The sequence below is a fragment of the Dermacentor andersoni genome, chromosome 7 (genome assembly GCF_023375885.2).
Source record: "Dermacentor andersoni chromosome 7, qqDerAnde1_hic_scaffold, whole genome shotgun sequence".
Classification (NCBI taxonomy): Eukaryota; Metazoa; Arthropoda; class Arachnida; order Ixodida; family Ixodidae; genus Dermacentor; species Dermacentor andersoni.
In genome coordinates, this window is record NC_092820.1 from 121,842,553 (window position 1) to 121,864,064 (window position 21,512).

The 21,512-nt window shown below is 47.7% G+C and overlaps 1 protein-coding gene across 2 annotated transcripts in view; it reads left to right on the forward strand.

The window, feature by feature from the left end:
- LOC126533898 (sperm-specific sodium:proton exchanger-like) overlaps nucleotides 1–21,512 on the forward strand; it is a 253,955-nt gene that overhangs the window by 206,952 nt on the left and 25,491 nt on the right. For both annotated transcript variants that reach the window (XM_050181107.3, XM_050181106.3), the window contains exons 2-14: nucleotides 2,283–2,543; nucleotides 4,669–4,929; nucleotides 5,596–5,736; nucleotides 6,768–6,884; nucleotides 8,175–8,445; nucleotides 10,085–10,228; nucleotides 12,542–12,713; nucleotides 13,884–13,965; nucleotides 14,109–14,299; nucleotides 16,026–16,196; nucleotides 17,662–17,759; nucleotides 18,608–18,668; nucleotides 19,550–19,831. In XM_050181107.3, coding sequence (XP_050037064.2) covers nucleotides 2,357–2,543; nucleotides 4,669–4,929; nucleotides 5,596–5,736; nucleotides 6,768–6,884; nucleotides 8,175–8,445; nucleotides 10,085–10,228; nucleotides 12,542–12,713; nucleotides 13,884–13,965; nucleotides 14,109–14,299; nucleotides 16,026–16,196; nucleotides 17,662–17,759; nucleotides 18,608–18,668; nucleotides 19,550–19,831 — 2,178 coding nt within the window. In that variant the 5' untranslated portion in view covers nucleotides 2,283–2,356. The remainder of the gene's footprint in view (nucleotides 1–2,282; nucleotides 2,544–4,668; nucleotides 4,930–5,595; nucleotides 5,737–6,767; nucleotides 6,885–8,174; nucleotides 8,446–10,084; nucleotides 10,229–12,541; nucleotides 12,714–13,883; nucleotides 13,966–14,108; nucleotides 14,300–16,025; nucleotides 16,197–17,661; nucleotides 17,760–18,607; nucleotides 18,669–19,549; nucleotides 19,832–21,512) is intronic.

Genomic DNA, 21,512 nt, shown 5'->3' on the forward strand with positions numbered 1-21,512 from the left:
TATGTTTCTAAGTGTCTCCCCGCCGACGCAAGTCAATGTGTACTCCATGGTATCATGGGTAGAGCACCGCGTTGCTGTGCTGAGGTAACCGAACTCGGAGCCAGCCGTTCCGCCAACTTGAATCACTAGGTATGTTACGCTGGGCATGTGAAGCTTTTAAATGAACCTTTTTGACGCCTACTTGGGTCAGGTATGTGCCAGTGGGCATGTGCAGCATTTAATTCACTCAACCTCTTGTACGCCAACTTAGCTAATTAGGTATACGCTCAACATCTTTCATGCAAACATCTTGCATGCCACTGGGTACGTGGCGCTCTTCAATGAAAAACAAATCCTTTAAAATTTCTCCTCCGCTGCGCGGAATCGCAAGCACGTGGTATAAATTCAGACACGCGCCATGCGCGGACTTCCCGGCGGCGCCGCTAGATGGCGCGCCTTGTCCAGATCTAGGGATGCGGACATGGGAGCTCGGCTGCACACAGGCTTCATACATGACGCGCTTTGGCACCAAAAAGAAGGTGTGTCGCTTTAGCGACACACCGTCGTATACTTGTCATCTGATTGCCCTCATGCCGTTGTCGTGCAATCTTCGTCAATGTGCCGTCCTCATGCGTTCGCCGTCATGCAGTGGTCGCGATGCCGGCGCCGGTCGTTCTATCCTCGTCATTCCAACTTCGTCATCCAACTGTAGTCGCGCTGACCTCGTCATACCGTTGTGGTGTCACGTCCATTTTCGTCACGCTGTGTGTTTTACCATTCTCATCGCTTCAGTAACGCCATCCCATTGTTATTGTCCTGCCGTTGTCGTCCCGTCGGCGTCGGCGCTTCGTCATTCTATTGTGATTACGATGTCGTCATTCAATCGCGATTATGCCGCCGTTCACATGCCACCGTCGTCACGGCGTCGTCTCCGAATAGTCGCTATCGTGCATCCGTTGTCATACCGTCGTCGCCGTGCCGTCCTCGCCGGGCTATCGCCGTCGTTCCAACTTCATCGTGCGTTTGTCGTCATACCGTGGCTGTCACGCCATCATCGTCGTACATTCGTCGTCATCCAATTGTTCTCCTGTCGGTATCGCCACGCTGTCGCCGTTGTACTGCCATTTAAGAATTTTCATTTCATTGTCATCACGCCGTTGTCGTCATAACGCCTTTGTCGTTCCATCGGCGGGGCATTCCTTCTTTGTCATTCCGTAGTCGTCAGCGCGTCGACGTCATACAGTCGTCGTCATGACGTCGTGCTCAAGCGTTGCTACGGCAAACGAGTGGCATAACACCACGGGAGGATACCGGATTATTATGCCGCATATAACCAAAGCAATGGAAGTCTCTGAATGACAATTACAGATGTTAAACGAAGTTGACTGGTGTATCGCTACATTGCTCGCATGCTAATCGAATTACCATCGACAATCATCGTGAGGTGGGTTCTGCTGTAATTTTTTTCCTCGGACCTCTCTATGTAATCAGTTAACAAATAAGTTACTTCGAATTTCATTTACAAGCAAGAAATGACAAGTACGAAATGGCATGTCACTCTCAGTACTCCTTTAACAGCTGCATCGTTGCGACTGCTTCGACGTCACTTTCTTTCGCTTGTACAGTTTCCATCGATTTCACCTGTTTTGACGGCCGACAAAAATACGTAAAACATTTCTTTGAATAGCGCCGTTTGCCAGACCGAGCAATGCGGTGCTGCTGCTCAAATTGTATCAACGCATATGTGGCTCCTTAGTATACAGACGATGATGGTGGTGTTTCTTCAGAATGTGTTATTAGACTGGCAGTCAGTAACGCCAGTTTCCGGGACACAAAACTATTAATAATTGTCGAGCAGTCCCGCGTGACTAATCAGTGGTTAACGGTCTGCGTCTTTTGCTCGCATATTTTGCGCGCAGAGCAGAGGAGGACCAAATAGCAACGAAACGCTGACCGTCAACTAATTTTTATTAGTACCTCGTATAGGATGCATTTTGATTATACGGGGTTCTGCAGCGTGCGCGCAATGCGCGATTCACAATTGTGTTTGCATTCCGCCTCAGTGGAAGGTCGCGGCCGAGATTCGAACCCACGACCTCGCGTTCATCAGCAGAATGACATTGCCATGTACTGAGCCAAAGCGGCGAGTAATTTTGATATAGATAGGCTAATTGTTTGTTTCGTTGATTGATTGATTGATTGATTGATTGATTGATTGATTGATTGATTGATTGATTGATTGATTGATTGATTGATTGATTGATTGATTGATTGATTGATTGATTGATTGATTTTCTTTCCAGGCAGGGAGTAGGAGGAAGGAGAAGCCCACTGGAGTGACAGAGGAGACCGCCAGGAGGCGGGAGGGGCGTCCAAGATGACGACCGAGGGTGGCGGCGGCATTTTGGAGCAGGTGGCCGAGCACGTGGTCGAGCAGGTGTTCGAGCACATGGGCAAGAACGAGACGGCCGCCAGCACCGAGCCGCTCATGGAGGGAGAGGAAGAGGAGTACTTCCGGGCTGCCGCACCCATACTCTTCCTCTTCGTCAGCTTCATACTCGGAAGTACGGCGAATTACTCGCTCTTTTCCGTGCACTTAAGCAAAGGCGCCAGCTAGAGTACTCTAAAACACGACCTCCGAGATCTTCCAGCTGCGCCCGATCTCGGGGGTCACGTCTATAACAGCTTCCACCAAATAGTCTAATAGCGGGAAATGTGGCTCTAGTGTCTGCGGTACCCTGCAAGCATGGTGATTATGGGCATTTCACGAATTTGCCTAAACTATCGTCCTTCTGGCTCGGAATGGCATCGTGACTTCGCCAATTGATCGTTTTGGACAAAATATTGCGTCACTAATGCAACAATTGACACTAAATACGCGTGTGCGCGCAGGCACTTTATTGCCTTGCCGTGCTCATGAAACTGACTGCTCGGAAATTCTGAAAAAGAAAGAAACGTAAAGAGTAAATTTCGTCACGAGAAACATATTTCAAATCGCAAGCACGAAGATTAAACAGTTCGATTTACTAGCCACCATGGTGGCTGAACAATCACAACGTCCTATAGTAGAGGGTTCCCTCTTACTAATTTCTTTAGGAAACGTGAAATAACATTCGCGTTTTCTTACGATCCATCCGTTCGCACGCGGTGCACCACATAGCATTACTGTAGGTTACGTAACATACGCAGTTGCCTTGGGTATATTTGCATGGAGTTTATCTGGCGACGACGCTCCCTGTCAGCGCCAGGAGCCGCTAGTTTGTACGTGCAACAAAGTTGCAATCTATTTATTTATTTTTAGTCCTAGCATGTCGCGATTTACATCGAGAAAGGTGTGCAGGAGTTGCAGGGCTAACTCGGATACCAGTACTGATGGAAACACAATGAATGGTTAGCGTCTACAACATACCTACATAAAACCACGACAAAAACGGAACCGCCCTTGTGTTTATGAGAACGCGAGAAAAGACACAATAGAAGAATGCGCAACCGAGCTATACTGTCAAACATTACAAAATATGCTTCATTGATTGCTGTTCAGTAGAAAAAGAAAAAAAAAGGTCGGGACATTTGGGCCGTCCCGACTGCGTCAAGTCGGGAACTGTCCCGCTAAATTTCGGAGGGTTGGAAACCCTAATTCCCACACATTTCTTTACTGCATCTGGTCAGCTCTCTGGCATTGAATGCGAATCAACAGAAAACAAGAAATGAGAGCCTTAATGTCTCTCTAGTTAAGTTCGAACCACGAATAACACTGCTGTGGTGCGGATACGATAGCATTGTCTCCATAACCTCATTGCGTTGTCTCCTTTTAAAAAAAAATGCGTTGCTTTATAATCTGTCTCTCTTAGTTCACAAAACTTGTTTTAGCGGGTCTCATTAATGGCAGTTTCGCAAAATATGAAGTCCCTTCTTTCGCGATATAAACCAGACACTTATCACTCACCGCAATATACAAATAAAATAAAATTGGCAAGATATTTATCGTGTTTTAGCGCACGCCATCCCCTGTTGGCTGTCATGGCCAGTGAATCATTCTACGGGGAAAAAGAATAGCCCTAAACGTCATGAATGTAGTTACTATAAACATGTACAAACTTATAAGTAGTGTCATAGTGCACCGTAGCGGATAAATGTTATCCCATTCCCCATAGATCCCGCCGTGGTTGCTCAGTGGCTATGGTGTTGGGCTGCTGAGCACGAGGTCGCGGGATCGAATCCCGGCTACGGCGGCCGCATTTCGATGGGGGCGAAAACACCCGTGTACTTAGATTTGGGTGCACGTTAAAGAACCCCAGGTGGTCGAAATTTCCGGAGTCCTCCACTACGGCGTGCCTCATAATCAGAAAGCGGTTTTGGCACGTAAAACCCCATAATTTAATTTTTTAATTCCCCATAGGTTTATCACAGGTAAATTCTTCAACGCTTCTTTTTCAATTCTGCGACAAGATATGCATCAGTAGTTTAGCTATAGGCACTATAGTTTAACATACACCGCTCCCAATTCGTCGTCATCAGCGTCCCGGGCAGCACCAGAACCGCCCCAAACGGGTGCAGATCACGTTCCAATAAACACGTACGAACGTGTACAAATCGTGTCCCAATGCCCCGTAACACTGAAATGCTACCGCATTCTCGCATAGTTCATCAGACGTGGCACCTACAACCATTATTTCTTTTTTCTCGCAGCGTTGGTGCGCTTCCTGCTGAAGCGGCTCAACATCCAGATGCCGTACACGGTGGTGCTGTTCGTGTTCGGCGCCCTGATGGGCCTGGTGTCGCGCCAGTACGAGTCCCTGCAGATCTACACGTACCTGGCGCGCATCGACCCCAAGCTGCTGCTGCACATGTTCCTGCCCATCCTGATCTTCGAGTCGGCCTTCGCCATGGACGCGCACACCTTCATGCGCTGCTTCACCCAGTGCATTCTCATGGCGGTGCCCGGACTGCGTGAGTGGACAGCCGACGACGTCTTCAATCAGTCTATCACTCAGTCGGTCAATCAAACAGTCAATCGATCAAGCCGTCTCGCAGTTGCTTCGACCCGATAAGGGAAGCATTAGACATTACCAATGTTGGATTACCAATACGAAATTGCCTTGAGCGGCCAGTCGCGCTGCAATTTTGCGTGCATTCGCGGGCTTCTTTTTCACTCTCGGAAAAACACTTTTATGTAGCACGTATGGAGTAACAGAAAGCTGTATGTGGAGTTTTTTATGTTGCTCTACAATTTGCTCATTCACACTTTTAATCTAATCATAATATTTGAGAAGCGATTAATTAAGACTAATTAACCAATTATGCAGAATGAAAAAAAAAGATAATCTGAGTATCTCCAAGCGACAGCAAACAACATTACCTTGGTTCTGTCCAGCTACGCGGCATTCGCATATTTTTAGCGTTCGGCTCAAGTTACGTGGAACAGACTCTGTATACTCGCTAATACGTCATGCGAGAATCGTAACCAACGCCATCTCTCGTTGCCCTGTCGCATCACACGCTGTCACTACTGTTGATTCACACACCACTCGGCAGTGCGCATTGCGCCGCAGCAGCGTATACCCGTAAACGCTGTCAATTCGTCTTCCACACTGCTGGTGCCTGAACGGTTCGCAGTGATCTGTGCCGGGCTCACGGCCTTCCTGTCGGTGAACCTGTTCGTGACTTACGGGTGGGGCTGGCACAGCGCCTTTCTCTTCGGCTCCATCCTCAGTGCCACCGACCCCGTGGCCGTGGTGGCGCTTCTCAGGGACGTCGGTGAGTGCTCGAAGCCCTTCCCTACATTCCTTTATCGCATACATCGCATCTCTAAGTATTGTCGCAAGTGTTGCGTACGCAGGCAATATCCTGGACGCATGCATACACACACACAGAGAGAGATTGTGAAACGAAGGAAATGAGCCGAAAGTTGGGCTTCCCCTCACGGAGCCTCTTGCTGCGGAGAAGTCTGCTTGCACGAACGATGTTTACATACGAGTAGATATACAGAGTTTTAGGGGAGCGTCGCCAGTATTTTGTGCACAAGCGATATCCGGTTTACGCGATACTCGCGACGCTCCGCAAAAGTTGTCCCTGTGCGCGTGCGCAGCCACCTAAAGACTATTCGTCAAAGCAGACTTCTCCGCAGTAAGAGGCTTTGTGAGGAGAAGCCCGCTTCGGCGCATCCCATTTGCTCTCGCAGGCTGTTTGTATTCGAGTTCCGATGCTCGCACCCAGTTTATCAATCCAAGTTCAATAACTCTGAGTGCTGGCCTGGCCCGTGATGGCGCATGCATACGTGTGTGAACGTGGGATTTTAATCACCGTGGACAGCCTTGCCAAACCGATAAACAATGCAGAAACGAAATCACAACCGATGCCAGTGCCGACCTTTCGCTCGGCCGATTGCACCGCGTAAGTCGTCTGCAGTGCACTTGTGTATTAGGTGCATTCACGGAAACTTTGAAGACGTATTCACTTATTCACTGGGGTTGAGGATTGGGCGAGTTGGTATTGCATTCTAAAACTGGTACAGCGCAACGTAGAAAGGAAGAAACAAGCCGAGCCGGCGAGATAGAGGAACAGAGCGCAGAGAAAAACAGGGCTCTGTTCCTTTATCTGGTCGGCTTGGCTTGTTTCTTCCTTTCTACGTTGCGTTGCACCAGTTTTAGTACTGACTTATTTTTTTTTTCAGTTTTCTTTTTTTTTTCTTCTACCACAACTTGTCGTGAGCTCAAGCTCATACGAAACGCATTTTTGCGAGCTTCGTCGTGTTTTGTCACAATTTCCAACGCGTGCGCGATGCGCAGGCACCTCAAAGATCCTGACCACGATCATCGACGGTGAAGCTCTGCTCAACGACGGCTCGGCCATCGTCATCTACGAGGTGCTCGTGGAGCTCGCCGTTCCCGGAAGAAGCATGACCGGTAGGCCACTCGCCGTATCAACAGGCGTAGTGATTCCGCAGATCACAGGCGTGTCTCCACACAATGCTGCATTTAGAGCTGAAAGCCGGGCAAGTTGGTACTGCGTCGAGTGCATTATAGTAATCTCCAGCGGAAAAAGAAATCTAGGAAAGCAAGCAAGTAGACAGAAACACGCTGAGAAAGATCCAGCGTCTTTCTGTCTAAACTGCTTGCTTTCCTAGTTTTTTTTTTCTTTTGCTGGGAATTCTTATAATGCACTTATCGCACAATCCATTCCTTCTGTCTGTCAGTAAAAAGCGCGTCCTCAGAGAAAAAAGAAATCCTTGTCCCCGATGGGGACCGAGCTTACGCCTTCTCGACCGCGACCCGGTGGTTGTTGTTGTTGTTGTTGTTGTTGTTGTTGTTGTTGTTGTTGTTGTTGTTGTTGTTGTTGTTGTTGTTGTTGTTGTTGTTGTTGTTGTAAATGTAGAAAAAACGGAAAGCATTTCTTAGAGCCGACTGTTCCAAAATTCGAAATACATATATCAGACACTAATAAAGAAAGAAGAGTAATTAAGACGAAAATATGAACATGCACCTGCACACACAGGCACAAACACACGCATAGCTTCACTAAACGGGCATTAGCACAAGAAGCACGTTCTACGAAGAGTATCCCATCACAAAAAGGAAAAAAAAAGAACAATGAGAGAAAGGAAAGACCGCGCATGTTCTTTCTTATATCTACATATAATAATAATAATAATTTCATGATAGTTTCTTTATTTATTTGTAAAAACACAGAAAATTACATGTGCGTAGTATTACATAAGGAGGTCCCATAGTCAAAGACTGTATCGGGACCTTCTGTTAATGACACTTATGATGGTATACAATGTTTAAAGCAACAGTAGTACAGGTGAGAGCTAAGAGTAATACCAAAACATGTTTGTAGCATATGAGTAATAAGAACACTTGTTAACAGCATGACAATATAAAACAACTGAATAAAATTAGGAAAAAAATGCACAATATCGCTAAGTATTTATTATTCATGCTTTTAGTTCTCTTTTAAATCGGTATAAATTTGTTGCATTTTTATTATAGCTGGTAGAGTATTCCAAAGCGATATCGAAGAAAACTCCGCAGTCTGTTTACCACAGTTAGTTCGCACATGTATATACACATGTACATACATATGCAGCATCCCAATTTGCACGTACACCTGACAGCGGAAAGGACACAACATGGCCGCGACGTAAAGACATTGTACAATGTTTCTCTCTCTCGTCGCGCGGCTCCTCGCCACAGCGGCCGACATTGCCTGGATGTTCTGCCGCATCTCGTTCGGCGGGCCGCTGCTGGGCATCGTGGTGGGCAAGATGTCCGTCTGGTACCTGTCCAAGGTGTTCAACGACTCGGTGATCGAGATCACCGTCACGCTCAGCGCGGCCTACATCACCTACTACCTGGCCGAGACCGTGCTGCAGGTGTCCGGCGTGCTGGCCGTCGTCGCCCTGGGGGTCGTCATCAGCGCCAACAAGGTCAGCATCAGCCCCGAAGTCGAGGAGTTCGTCCATAGGTGAGTTCGGTTCTGTCCACTCTATCCGATCCCGGAGGAAACAAAAATGTTCTGTACTTCTTAGACCAGAATCTTTGGAGGTTTACCAAGTATTTCTGGGCCTTTACGTCGAGGACGATACACTTTACGCCAAGAAAATTGCACTCTGACATCAGCACCTGCTGGTCTGTGCGGATATTTACATCAGGATTTTACCTCGTGCTGTAGAAAACTGTACGAAACCGAGGCCCGTACTAACAAAAGGTGCTTACGCTAGCAACGTTCGCAAGAACAATTTTCAATCAATCGTAATCCTAGACATATTATTACCGAAGGTGACCGCCTATATAAAGGCAAAGAGCACTTAGGAACGAGAAGCTTTGAGAATACGGTCCCAGAGTGGTTACATCATGACCATGGCGATGATATTAGAGGTACCGTTTTTAGCTCTATGGGCAGGAATTATTCAGTACCAAATTTTACATGCAAGCATTCGCTACAGTACCAAATTTTACATGCAAGCATTCGCTAGCTTTGTATCGGTAACATTATAAACGGCACGGGAGGCCTCGCTCGCAAAATCATGCAACGCGTAGAAAAGCGTACTAGCCAAGAGGCTACTCTGGTTTGTTGTCGTGATAAACGAACCAATACATGTAAGCGCGGTAGCTATGCCACTAGGAATAAGTAGCTCGCGTGAAATAGCAATCGCGGGAAGTTAGTTGTAATTAAAAGCTTCTGCAAATGGGATGCGGTATGTCTTCTTTACTTGCGAAGCAAGTTACTCTTAGTGTGCACAACGTTTCCTGAAGCTTCTTGTCTGAAGCCTCGTGCGTGTCATGTGTGCCTCCGAGACCTGCAACCGCGCAGAATTTTACTCGTCATAGCAAGTTATACTTAGCGTTAGCACTGCATGGTTCGAGCAATCTTGCATGAACATTATTTTGTGTCATGTGTCTAATCATGCAAAAGCAAAACAAAAAAGAAATCCGAAAGAAGGCGTCGAGATGTGCACTGCAATATCGAATACGGGAGCCCTCATTCGCGGAGCACGTGCTAGATGGCGCCACAATACTTCGTCGCAGCAAACGCGGAGGCTTCACCGAGGCGCGCGAAGCGGCGATTGATGAGAACACGTACAGTGCGGTCACATATTTAAAGAAAACATTGTAATGTGAAACTCTCCGTTAGCTGGTACTCAGGGTGCAAGTGCCGACTGGAGCTATGTTGAGCTATGCGCTGCAATGCTGTGTAGAAAGGTGCCGGCGTCGCCAACAGCAAGTGGTCTGCTGCGAAGCCGGGCGATTGCAGACTTGCCGGAGGGAAAACTTTGCTCGTGCTTTGCACTCCACACTCGTGCGTTCCCTTTAACAGTGTACTGCACTGTACATCAGCGCGGCAACGTGAGCAAGAGCGATACTTGCTTTCTACCGCGAGTCTTTTCAATCCCGCCAACAGCCTTTAGTTTTCTTTTGCCTTTTGATTTTACCGAAGTTTTCTTCTTACTCTTGAGCTTTTCAAGCTCTTTATATTGCCGCATAAAAGTCACCTCCGCGGCTTAGAACTTAGAATTCCCTCGCATTACGAGTGCTGTAAGTTCGCGTAACGGTCATTCGAAGTGACAAACTCGTGGCGTGCTTTATTTTTTTATCGTCCACAGCTTCTGGGAAATGCTGTCCTACCTGGCGAACACGCTCATCTTCATCATCGTCGGCATCGTGATCACCGAGCGATCGCTGTCCTTTATCGAGAAGAACGACCTCTTCCTCATCCTGATCACCTACATCGCCATCACCGTGTTCAGGTCAGAGTGAAAGCACACCTCTTCTATTTAGCGAGCACCTGGTACTATTTCGTTGAAACAAATCAAAACGCACGCACATTAAACAGGAATATCACAAAAATTAAGTCAAGCTGTATCGGTAAATTACGCTATCGCAATTGCAGGTTGGCCTAAGGCCCCTTAAACTTTGTGAAGTAGCGACACTCTCCTCATCCGCCTTCACTCTTCCTCGTTTCCCCTCTCTTTCACGCTCCCTCCTCGACCGTGGCGCCGCCTACACAGCTCGAGCATAGCAACGGCACCAACATGCGCTCCTCGCCACTCCGTAGACGCTTCGCGAGCAAAAATGGCGCTGATGCACGGCGCGAGGGCCCACGTGATGCTATTAGGCCAATAGCGATGCGGCGTCGGCCTCGGCCAGAGCGCGCGATGAGGAGGCGGCATTCTTCAAAGCGTGCCGCTACTTTACGAAGTTCAAGGGGCTTTAGGTTGGCCGAATGAGTATCTTTAGTCTGTCTGCGCCCAAAGTGTGCGTGCCCCACCGGAGAGAGAGAGAGAAATGCAAATGAGAGAAAGGCAGGGAGGTTAACCAGAGTTAAAGCCTCCGGTTTGCTACCCTGCACTAGGGGAAGGGAAAGGGGAAGTAAAGACGGGAAGAAGAGCGGGGACAAAAAGAAAGGCATGAAAGAAAAAGGTAGAAAGCAAGGATAGGAAAGGCGGGAAGGTCAACCGGACGAGCGTTCGGTTTGCTACCCTAACCTGAAGGTAAGGGGGAATAGAAGCAGGGAGAGAGTGATAACTGCTAGCACGCGAGAGGATGCACAGAAGGATTATATGAACGGTTAACACAGGCCGGTGCACTTCCACAACTGCATTAGTGCGCGAATAGCTTTTTTATTATTATTACTACTACTTTGTGTGTGCCAGCGACGGATGTCGCCAAGGTCCTAGTATTGAGACTCAGAAACTGAAGTGCGTCTTACATTTTCCGAAATCACTGTAGAACTTTCGTAAATGGAGTTAAACTGTTTACCCCGCCCAAATATAACAGTCCAGTTACTCCTGCAATCTGTTACCCCAAAAATTAACTACTCCATCAAAGGGAGTTGCCAGCATGCCCTTTGTTATTACTCTCTCACGAGTATCACACACCTCGTGGTGTAACGTGGTTCCGCAGTAATAATCATCGCCATTATTGTAGTCGATTCCGGTCTACGGCGCATGCGCTGGGTGTGCTTCCTGTCAGGACGAGAAAGTGCCCAGAGCGTATAGGGTTGGAGAAACAAAACACTCGAAGAATGGGAAATATTGCTATGAGATGCTATTGCGCTGGATAAAGTGCAAGGCTGCCGACTGTGCGGAAGAAAAAGATGCTTCAGCCAGGCTCAGTGGCTTACACATCCTGGCCGACGTTTCAACGGGTGGAAGGAGCTTTACTTTGTCAAATGTGGCTTCGCCATCCTTGGCGTGTTAGTGTTACGTAATTGACACGCCAAGGAAGGCGAGACCGTCTTTGAGGATGACAGGCCCACTTGTCAATATGTAGGCCAGGCTGCGTGCGAAACTTTTGCCTGTTCACCTTTCTTTCTTAGTTTTAATGCCAAGTGTACGCCCGTCTAGCGACCTCGACAACTCGACGCCCCCGCCCCCAATCTATCGCCAATGCAACCTCACTGAGTTGCCAAATACGTGCGCGACCTTTGACATGACGTCACGCTTTCTTTCTATAGGCAGGGTCTTCCGCATAAAAATGTCTATGCCCGTGACCAATAATACGAGAGCCAGGCATTCTGAAAAAAAAAAAAAAAATCTTGGCGACTCAGACTGACAATTCCTGAAACTGACGAATGCGCTGCGATGTTAAGTCTGAACTACGCACAGTCTTCCTTCCCAGGTTGCGTGCCAATGCATCGAAGAAATCCGCTTTCTGTTTTTTCGAATAACCCACGGGGGCACGCATCTTCGATCACAGGTGCGCGTCCTCCGAAATAAACATCTGGAACTTAGCTGTGTCCGTAGCCCGATTTGTAACTGCATTCCTAAAGCAAGCCCAGGCAATCCAGAGGGCCCAGGAAAGGGCGGAGCCTCATGGCGTTCTGTCCTCTACGTGGGCTTGGCCAGCGGCTACAATGGCCTCCCGTTAGGGGGTTCTGACAGTAGCTCCTCAGGATCAAATAAAGTTCGTCATCTGTCCGTCTGTCTGTCCTCAGCATCGCAACGCTACTTAAAACTTCCCAGTTTGACGCATTGACTAAGTGGTATATATAGTGTAGTATAGCCTGGATCGATCTGCGTGCCACACACCAACTCCTGGTACGCCAACCCCCTCTTCAGGTTGCTGATGATCGGGATGCTGAGCCCGATCCTGACTCGGCTCGGCTACGGCCTCAAGTGGCAGGACGCCATCATCATGACCTGGGGCGGGCTCAGGGGAGCCGTCGGCCTCGCACTGGCGCTGTCCGTCGCCGAGAGCCGCTACATCAACAGGGAAAAGATCGGCAACAAGGTATGCACTGTCCCTGTAGAAATCTATGATCAATACTTCTTTTTAGGAGAATTGGTTCATCTTGAAACACGTGTGTAACAGCGCAAACAGACGACCACAAGAAGGGAAACACGTACGCTACAGCGCTTGTGTGTACGTGTGTCCCTTCTTGTCGTCTGTTTGCGCTGTTACCCATGTGTTTCAAGAAATCCATGCAGACGTACGTCTGCGAAATTGTGCTAGGCCTGAGCAGGGGTGCCGCCTTGGACTAAATGGTTGCGCATAATTAAACTAACAGCGCGAAACTTGGGACACAGGAGTGCTTCGTCGCTCGTGTACACGTTCTACATTCGCGCCTGTTAGTTTAAATAATTTATCGTACTTTACGTGGATTGTATTGCATTATTGCCTTTTCAGACTTGTCTTCAGACATGTCCTGCATGCTTTCGGACTAGGCTATAGACTATAACAGGCTTTGTCCTCCAGTTTATGTAAAGTGTACCGTCTGTCCCAGCTAACGTTAGTCAAGCTGTTCAGCGAAACAAAAAAAAAGATTAAAAAAAAAACAAGGTGCAAGATACAATTATAAGACCTACGATGCTCGGTCATCAGCGTTCTGACAACCGAGCACCGTAGTTCTTAAAATGATATCTTGTGCAGTGCCTTTTTTTTCATCATTTGCTTCTTTGAACAGTATGGCTGACCTTAGCTGGGACACCCTCGACTTCTGCTCTGCTATTAACAGAAGCCGACTTTTACATACACGTTGGCTGTAGACTCAATTGACATTAGTCGACAAAACTAAAGCGCAAGGCGGCAATCCCACAACGCTTATCATGGGTATATTCTATCAACTTTATAACAAATCATATGCAGACGTCCTACAAAAGGTCTAAATATTTTTTTTTTTTTTGTAAGGGGTGCACCATCCTACAGTCGACAGTGTGTGCAGTACACACAAGTTAGCATTTTCATTCCTGTTTGAAACACGTGATTGTTTGACGATAGTCATATAACTACTCTCGGTCAGACATTCCCTATCCTCTTCAACTGAACTGTTCGAACCAATTTAATATCCCTCTTTGGGGTCCATTTAACCTCCTGCGTAGGGTAGCAAATCCACCATGCGCCTGATTGACCTCCCTAGCTGCCTTTCCTCTTTATCTTTCACTCTCTCTTTATCTCTCGCAGATCCTAATCCAAGTTTCGGGCATCGTGATCCTGACGCTCCTCATCAACGCCACCACGACCAATTTCCTCCTGAGGATCCTGGGTAAGGTCCGGGGGGTGGCGAACGATTCGGAGCGATTGCACGTTTGTTCCGTGCGCGCGCGGTCGCATAGTGGCCGTTGATGACAATGACAACCGATGACAATCGATGACCCCGCCCGCGCGCGCGCACACTCACGAACGCAGGCATGAACGCCCTGTCGGCGTGGAAGCAGTCCAACATGGTGAACGCGGTGCGGCACCTGCGCGAGGTGCAGAAGCGCTCCCTGCAGGTGCACCGCGAGGACGTGTTCCTGACGGACGCCGACTGGAAGTACGTCGAGCAGTACACCGCCATCGGGAACCCCTACAACCCCAAGGACAGCGGCCAGGACGCGGTGAGGATGGATGGACACCGCGAAAGACCGCGGCGTCCACGTGACGAACTTTGGAGAAAAAAATTGCCAGTGGGTTACCTCGGCTATGCCAGGATATACGTAGCGAAAGCTAAAGCATAGCATGATTAGCCTTGGTTAATCTTGATTACAAATCCAGGTTAGTCTGGTTGTCTAGCTATGTTGCGGCGTTTAGCCAGTCGTTCGGCGCGCTGTTCGTCTGCTTCCTGGACGATTCCTCTTCATCTCGTTCCGATGTCGATTCCAGGCCTCCTCTTACTTATCAGAATTGTCGCCGTCCATACTGCCTCCTCAGTTGTGGTTGCGGAGCACGCGAGCTCTCCTTTTCAATCCTCCGACATGTTATCAGGCATGCGACGCAGCTGGCGAAGCGAGCGGAGGCGAGCGCAACGACGAGGAACTCGGTGTGACGTCATACCAAACGGCGGCGTCGGAACACCTGTGGCTTGGTGCTACTAGTGGCGCACGTGCAGTAGTGACTACGGAGCGAGAGAGAGAGAAATATCCGCGTCGAGGCGCGCGTTGTGACGTCATGTGCCTCCTCGGAGCACCGCCACTGCGAAATCGCAAATTCGTGGCCACTAAAGCTTTCGCTTTAAAAACTGACGCGGCTCGGAGCCAGAAGAAGAAAAAAAAATGTAGCGCGATTCGATTGCGATCTGACTTGCGGCGGCGTGTCGCGTACCGACGACCCCCTTTGGTTAGGTCCCTAGCGTGTTTCATCACGTTCCGTCAGTCAAAGCGTGGAGTTGTATATACGAGCGGCATGTCGCATCGGACGTGGGACACTATACAACGCGTCTCTTGCTTCTTAAGGTGAATTACTCTCTTTGGCTCTTTCGCCCGGTGTTGTGGTACGCGACGGTCGGATTTGCATCAACGGTACAAAGGAGCCGACAGAGAGGCGCCGACGCACGGGGAGGGGGGATCGCTCTTACCTAACCGAGTGGCGGGTCGCGTTGGTCGCCGAACGCCAGCTACTATAGTTCTTTTGAGACGCCCGCGCTGTCGCGGCCGCGGGTGATTTGGTGTGTCTGGATATTTTAACGCGACTGCGTTAAGGAGCTCCTGTCGCAGTAAAGCCGGTGTCGTCGGCGTTGTCGGCGTTGGTCGTGAGCGATAAATCCCGGGAGGCACTTCATGAATAAAAAACAAGTTGTAAGATGGGCCGGGTGGGAATCGAAGCAGGGTCTCCAGAGTGTGAGACGGAGACGCTACCACTCAGCCACGAGTTTTCGATGCTGCGCTGGAGTGCTCAGGAAGGACAGCCTTCTTGTTCTCCCGCTGCCCTCTCGCCCTGTGGCGGCTGCACGAGAGAGTTCAGGCGGCGGGAGAGGAAGATGGCAGTCGCCTTTCCACTCGGTGGTTCGCGCAGCTGGAGCCAGCACACTGTATACGTGACGAACCGGCTTATTATACGTCAGCTACCTGCACCACCGCTACATATTTGCCGGTCAGCGGCTCTCTTCTCTGCAGGACTACGTGCAATGAAACGACAAACGCTGCATAACTATATATACACGCGCACTGCGACAAGTGCATGCGCCTTCAAGCGCACACCACTCCTTGAATTAGCGAATACTTTTCTGTAGAAAGACGTATATAATACGGCTATAATTCGTCTATGTACATTTGACAATCGTCGTCGATGCTTTCTGTGCAACCTTATATTCGCTCTTCCTCCCCCCCCCCCCCCCGTTTCCGACAGGACGACCACAACACGGCGTGCAACAGCGCTCTGCCGGCTTACATGTTCCGAAAGCTGAGTCACGTGTCGCTCTGCCCGGACTGCTCCGAGCACCACCTGTGCCAGCCGTCGCAGCAGGAGAAGGACGAGATGCTCAACGAGGCGCGCATCCGCATGATCTCGGCGCAGAAGGTACTACGACGGAAACTCCTTGGTGCTAAACCAGCTAAACCATGCTAAACCAGCATAGACTGGGAAAGAACTATTCGTTCAAAGTTATACTCGCTCAATTGGGGGGACTGCTTATATGAGGGAAATGACTGCCAAATCCCCCCTACCTTGGATCTGTTGTGCATCATTCTGGATGACGCAACGTAATGGAAAATGAAAGAGACAAGGATTACAGGCAAACTGTCTTGTCTTGTCATCGTACTCGAAAGCACTCGCAAACTCGATCCCTAGGCTGAGAGTCCGCGGTTCTTTTTTTTTTTTAATAGAAAGAGCAACGTAGTCGTGTTTTATGGACAGGCAATTCGCTTAGACCAGAGCTAGGAGCTGTCGATATCACTGACGTCACCGCGATCGGGTGCGGAAACCGGACTGGCGTCACCACCTGTCTTTTATTTTATGTTATTGTTTTTTGCGCCTTTTCTCGATTTACCAAGCTTATACTATCGCAGTAAGAGTGGCGGTTTTGATATTACAGAAGGGCAATTTACTAATACAACTTAAGAGGAAGCCTTAGCTCAAATCAAACTCCGACGCGGCATATATATTCAAATACATGTAGAACGCAAAAACGCTTTTCTGAGCTAACCCCTGGACCTACTTTAATGAAATTTGTTGCATTTGAGAGAAAAAGTTAAATTCTAGTGACTGTGGTAAGCGGAATTTCGATTTAGGGCCTGAATTTTGTTGAAATAATTTTCAAAAATTCGAAAGTTCTAAAACATAGAAACACGAAGTTTACATATTGATAGCTCTGCATCAAGAATAGATATGCGGTTCTGTAAATGGCATCCATTAGATCATTCAAAGCGGACAAATTCGATATGTCAATTTATGTCTTACGTAAATTCGTTACGTTGTGTACAAGAGTTCTGCAGAAGCTGTATTTCCATATTACTAATTTTTTTTTTTTTAAATCGTGTGACATGTCAATTTTGTTCGCTTTAAATGTACTGTTAGATGCGATTCACAGAATTGTGATATCATCTTTTATTGCTGAGTTACGGAGTTGTAAACTTGATAGTATCGTTTTCGGAAAATTTGCGACTTTTGCCAATTTTTGATAAAAAAAATTGACGACCTGGTTAAAAAATTCGTAACCAACAGTCACTAGATTTTAAGATTTTCTTTTAAATGCAACACACGTCGTCGGATTTGGTGCAGTGATTTTGCCGAGAAAAACGAATTCTACTTTCACATGTATTTAGATAGAGGCACCAGAACTAACGCTTGCTCTTAATGCTTTACTCCGCAATGTCATTTTACACTGAAGCTGTCCGCAAACGAACTATTGCGAGGGCTTTGACAGATCAAGGAACGAGCCTGTGATATCAGCTTATCAGTTCTCTCTCTCTCTCTCTCTCTCTCTCTCTCTCTCTCTCTCTCTCTCTCTCTCTCTCTCTCTCTCTCTCTCTCTCTCTCTTCGTAGGTACATTACTGGCGTCAGTTTGAGTCCGGACTGCTGCTTCGAGACAGCGCGTCGGTGCTGGTTTCCGCAGCGGACGCCGTCGCCGACAAGCCTGATCAGTAACTATACCGTCTCTTCTATCGAGTATTGTCAAGTCGGACATCATTATAGTTTTGGTGATATCTTTTATAGACTGCAGCAGCTTCCCTGTGGTGACACGTGTAGGTACTCCTATGTAAGCCAGGTTGCTGCAGGCTGGGTGTTTGCTTATGTTAGAACAAAATGTGATAGTTTCTTTTTTAATTGTTGTTATTGGCAAGCAATTAACTGTAGCTGCTAGCAGACCCTGCCTGAATGATGACGTCACGAAGATCGGGGCATGTGAATTTCACGGTGGCGCCGCCAACCTTCTTTTGAATTTTGTTTTTGACAGCTTTTGGCTTACGTGCATGGTAAGACCAGACTGTGATCGACATAATGTGAGCTAATTGCGTAGGTCTATGCTGATTACCTAGATCAATTTGCTTACTTAAGCGAATTATTAACTTAATTGTCTAACTTAACCTAAATACTTGATGCAAGATTTTTAAACTGTCGGCTTTTGAGTTACAAGCTCGGACAGATATTTCGAGTTTGTTGGGGGGAAAAAAGCAAAGGTGTCACTAGGCACATCACAAAGAGTGGTAGAAAATATGACCAGATAGAGTTGCCTCATTTAAAGACAGCAGCAAATCCAGTGATTGTCAAGTTTTCAAATATTTACGTGTTGTAACGTGAAGGCAAAACTATTTTTAATCCTCCGACGACAAATTTATTCTGCGCCCATTTCGTGTATCTCGGCGAGTCCATTGGCGCTATTTAATTTTAACCCGGATTTAATTTTCACCTTGATAGAAAGGCAATCGAAGAAAAATAGTCGGGCTGCGTGACGCGTAAGTGTGGACCTTCCATTTCTGATTCTTTCCAGATTCATCACTGTGAATGAACTGCGGAAGAACTGGGAGGTCAACAGAGTCTACAAGTGGTTGGTGAGTTGGCATCATTTAGATATATTTCTTTATCCTTGCTTTGATACAGCCTGCATGTTCGTTCGTTCGTTCGTTCGTTTGCTCGTTCATTCGTTCATTCATTTTTCATTCATTCATTCAAGACAGGGCCGAGCATGCCCTATCTTAAAAGTGATCTGCGCTTGCTACAGGTTACAAAGCGTACGTGCTCCGAGGGCTGATGGCCTTGTGTGCACTGTGTTCTCGCCGCTTAGTTCGCGTTGAAGCGAATCGCAGCGGGAAGGGAAATTCGCTCGCTGCCGCTGCCGCTTATGCTCGCGCCAGCGTTCTGACAGCGACAGTCCGCGGTCATCGACTGAGATGTGTTCATATTCCCCTGTGCGCGCATGACAAGGTGCTTCTTAATTTAGTAAGTAAGCAAATGTTTGCAGCACTTTGTACAGCTGATAAAAGGACTCACCTTAATTCGCATAGCTAATAATTTGCTATCGCAATCAATGTTTCGCCGTTCGTGTGAAACTGACTTTCCTGTCAGCCTTGGGCTTGCCTGTAGTACTTTGAGAATTCAACTTCGTCGACCGATCAGCGACTCGCCGCGGTGACTCAGTGGATATAGCGCACTGCTGCTGAAAACAAGGTCGCGGGTACGATACCCGGTCGCAGCGGCCGCATTCCGATGAAAAAAAAAAACGCTCGTGTACTTATATGCATGGTGCACCTTGATGAACCCCAAGTCGTCCAAATTAATCCGGAAATCTCACCCCCCCCCCTCCCCCCACTCTACGCCATAACTCATACGTGTGCTGCTTCCGGACGCCAAGCCCCACTATTTGACTCTGTTTTGATCGCGATCGACACATTTACACCCGATGGCCATTTTTTGTGTTGTCGCCCTCGCGCAGCAAGACCACTTCGTGGACCCCGTGACGGAGAAGCGGGTGTACACGGAGACGCGCTGGCGCGAGAAGATGCCCACCGAGAAGTGGCGGCGGCCCTTCTTCGTGGCCACGCAGCACGCGACGTTCAACTTCGTGCTCACCCTCGTGCTGGCCGCCGACGTCGCCTGCACCATCGCCGAGCTCGTGCTGCGCGTGGGCAGCTGCGGCCAGTGCTTCGCCACCTGGGTGCTACGGTGGACGAACCTCGCCTTCGTCACCTTCTACTTCTTCGAGCTCGTCTTCAAGGTCAGTCGCACGGGTGCTGCGTTTTTTCTTTTCTTTCTTTTTTTTTTCAAAAGGGGACGGCGATACAAAAACAGTCGAGAGGTCAAACATAAGGCCCTGAAATCTGTTATCCAGAGGGCGCCACCACTAGGGCGTGGATTTGGACACCACCTATAGGCGCCACACTCATTTGGTGCACGTAACAAGCGGTGTAGCAAGCGTAACATTTGCTGCGCGTGAACGAGGTAGGCCGAGCAATCGATTGAAGCTATAGCGTCAGGATATAGAAAGAAAAACGTTCGAATCCGTTGGGTGCGCCATAGTTTACTTATTAGTTTTGTTTTTAAACGGCGCTTGGTCACCTCCATAGTCAACAAAGCAATCCGCATTACACGCGCATGCGTAAATGCTACGTGCAGCGCTTGCAAAACCAAGCAGCTCTCAGAAGTTGGCTTCTCCCTGTAAACACGTTTACTGCGGAGAAGCCAGTTTTCAAAAACGCACCTTTCGAAATATTTTATAACGTGTACTGAATAGAAATTAAAGAAAACAAAGTTAGAACACCATTGATACCACATTCGTAGCAAAAAATCTCGGTATATTTACCAGAACTGTAGCAGTAATTTCGTAGTGTTTGCGTGAAGTGACGTATTTTAAACGATTCCGTTGCTGCGGGTGACCCGCAAGAGACGTCACGGCAACCCGGAAGAGACGTGGATAAAAACGTCGCAGAATTCATCTGTGATAATTATGTATGAGAATGCGATAGTATTTCAGCGTTACGGTCTATTACGACGCGAATGATTAGCTCGAATATGTTTATTGTGACTAGATCCGCGACGTCGATTGTGGTGCTCCGCACAGTATTCACGGCTCACGACATACGAGTAGGGAACGGTGCACGCCGAGTTACCTCTTGCGACTACGTGATGAATTACACCTCCGGTCCTTTTGAGTACGGTATTAATGTTAATGTTTCATTTAAATCACGGGAGGATGGATTTTGTACATTGCGGTGCTACCTTTTAAGTGGCCCGTGAAGAGGAAGCTTTAGCTCGGGCCCAACTCCGACGCGACCTATATAAATACATGTAAAACGCAAAAACGTTTTTCTGAGATAACCCCTGGACCAATTTTAATCAAATTTGTTGCATTTGAGAGATAAAGATAAATTCTAGTGACTGTTAGAAGCGGAATATCGATTTAGGGCCTGAATTTCGTAAAAAAAATTTCAAAAATTCGAAAGGTCGAGAAAATAGCACAACGTTTACAAATTAATAGCCCCGCATCAAGAACACATATCGCGGTTCTCTAAACGGCATGCATTAGGTCATTGAAAGCGGACAAATTGGATATGTGAGTTTAAATTGTACGTGAATTTGTTACGTTGTGTACAAGGGTTCTGCGAAAGCTCTATTTCCATATAACAATTTTTTTAGGATTTATATGTAACATATCAATTTTGTCCGCTTTAGATGTACTCTTAGATGCAATTCACAGAATTGTCATGTAATTTTTCTTTGCTGAGTTACAGAGTTGTAAACTTGATAGTTTCGTTTTGTTAAAGTTTTTTATTTTTGCCAATTTTTAATAAAAAATTTACGACCTATATCAATAACTCGAAACCAACAGTCACTAGATTTTAAGTTTTTCTTTTAAATGCAACAAACCTCGCCATATTCGGTGCAGCTGTAGCCGAGAA